We start from the raw sequence: 2,187 nt of genomic DNA, 5'->3' as shown, positions 1-2,187 counted from the left end.
CTCCCTGGTACTCCCTGCCAAGCACTGAGGGGCTATGTGAAAAACAGCCGATCAGCTGTGAGCTGAGCTGGGAGGAGAGTGTGCCGGTGTGCTTTAATCACTACTCGCTGTCAGCAGCAGCAAGGGAGGCACAAGAGACTGCTCAGCTCCTGGGTGGGCGACTGGGTGGCAGCCGAGGGCAATGACAGCTTTTGAAACAGGAGGGAGAAACTTGAAACTCACTGGCATAATGTCCTTGGGATGTGACTGCAGCCCAGGTGAAGCTTTCTGCCAAGCAGCCTGGGATGTGGGAGAAATACTGGCAGCAATGGACAGTGCTGAATGGCAGCAGCTCCCAATCTCTCCTGCAAGCAGTGTGAGGGGCTTGCCCCCTCCTCAGTGGTCACTATGTGGCTGGGGGCTGCATTTTTCTAATTATGGTTCCCAAATCTTCATCACTAAGGCATCTTCAGGAGACTGGTGCAGTGCTGGACAGAGAGGTGTTTGCTGCATGGGCATGTCTGTGTAGAGGGAGGACCAGAGTCCTGCACGAGCTGCAGTGGCTCTGGACCACTGCGTGAGGATCTGCTGTTGGTGCTCACACCACCTGTGCAGACCACCAGGGACACTTCCTGCCCTCATCTATTGGGAACAGGCTATTTCTGAAAACCCGAAGTAAATGAACTCTGGTCTTCTGTGCAGTTTCATTTTTCCTCATTTAGCACTCAGAAATGTGTTTAATTTAAAATTTGTTTATATAGCCATTTATAGTCTAACTTATGCTGTGAGAATATTTATATTCTGAGCTCTTACATTGATTGTAAGCATTTTTTCTTTCAGGGTGAGATTGCCTCCGTTCCTCCTGGAACATACCAGGAATACCCAGGGTGTTGAAGACCACATACCAGGAATACCCAGGGTGTTGAAGACCACACCGTTCACCCAGCCTGAGCAAAGCTTTCACCTAAAGGAATAAAACAAACATGGCAGAATTTACAGGCTACAAGGAAACCTCCAATCGTCACCTGCGTTTCAAATTGCAGAGCCTCGGTCGCCGCCTTGATGAACTGGAGGAAGCAACCAAAAACCTGCAGAAAGCAGAGGATGAACTGCTTGAGCTCCAGGACAAAGTTATCCAGGCAGAAGGCAGCAATTCCAGCATGCTGGCTGACATTGAAGCCCTGCGGAAGAGGGTGCTGAAGATCGAGGGCAAGGATGAAGAAATTAGGAAGGCTGAAGAACTTTGCCGGTTAATGAAAGAAAAACTCGAAGAGGAGGAGAGTATCACTCGAGGGCTGAAGTCAGAAATTGAGCACCTTCAGAGGAGAATGGCAGAGCTGGAGAAGCTGGAAGAGGCCTTTGGCAGGAGCAAGAATGACTGTACACAGCTGTGTCTGAGTCTCAATGAAGAAAAGAACTTGACCAAAAAAATATCTACAGAATTAGAAATACTCAGAGTGAAAGTGAAAGAACTGGAAGCATCTGAGGACAGGCTGGATAAAACCGAGCAGAGCTTAACGAGCGAGTTAGAAAAGATGAAATCCTTAGCCCTGAGCTTTATCACAGAGAGAAAACATTTTAATGAAAGAGAAAAACAGAATGAAAAAATAATCCAAGAGCTAACACAGAAACTAGAACAAAACAATAAACTAAATAGAGCAGATCAAACTAGAAATGCATCCAACTTGCTAGAAAGGTCATCCAATAATCTCCTAGAGAGAAATGATTTGAGAATTGAAGATGACTTGACTTCTGCGCTGCCTTCTAAGGAGACCAGGAGGAAGGGAAGTGTGGATTACCTGAAACATGTAGAAAATGAAACCAGGAATAAATCAGAAAACCAAAAGAATAAAAACCAGGAAGACAACAAAGTGAAAGATCTCACCCAAGAAATTGAGAAACTTAAAAGTCAGATCAAGCGTTTTGAATCTTTAGAAGAAGAACTTAAAAAAATGAGAGCAAAAAACAGTGACCTGCAAGACAGTTACTTGAGTGAACAGAATAAAAACAAACTCTTAACAGGCCAGCTAGAAGAAATAAAAATGCAAATAAAGAAACAAAAAGATCTGGAGAATGGAGAGGTGGAAAATGAAGAGACAAGCGTTCCTAGCAAGGGAAAACACGACCGACCTAAATACAGAGGTGTCATGGCTGATTTGACAGCTGCCAAGCACAAAGCAAGGGAGCTGTCACCACAGCAGCGCCGGG

The 2,187-nt window shown here is 45.5% G+C and overlaps 1 protein-coding gene across 1 annotated transcript; it reads left to right on the top strand.

Moving 5' to 3' along the window:
• Positions 1–962: 962 nt before the first annotated feature.
• LOC103805644 (leucine zipper protein 1-like) lies at positions 963–2,181 on the top strand (the record flags this gene model as incomplete). The annotated part of the gene is made up of 1 exon (XM_009078299.1): positions 963–2,181. A coding segment is annotated over exon 1 (1,219 nt), but the record flags the coding sequence as incomplete, so codon positions are not given.
• Positions 2,182–2,187: the final 6 nt, after the last annotated feature.

The sequence above is a fragment of the Acanthisitta chloris genome, unplaced genomic scaffold (assembly GCF_000695815.1).
Source record: "Acanthisitta chloris isolate BGI_N310 unplaced genomic scaffold, ASM69581v1 scaffold7057, whole genome shotgun sequence".
Taxonomy (NCBI): Eukaryota; Metazoa; Chordata; class Aves; order Passeriformes; family Acanthisittidae; genus Acanthisitta; species Acanthisitta chloris.
The sequence above is the reverse complement of the archived record's forward strand: the minus strand, read 5'-3'. Positions and strand labels throughout refer to the sequence as shown.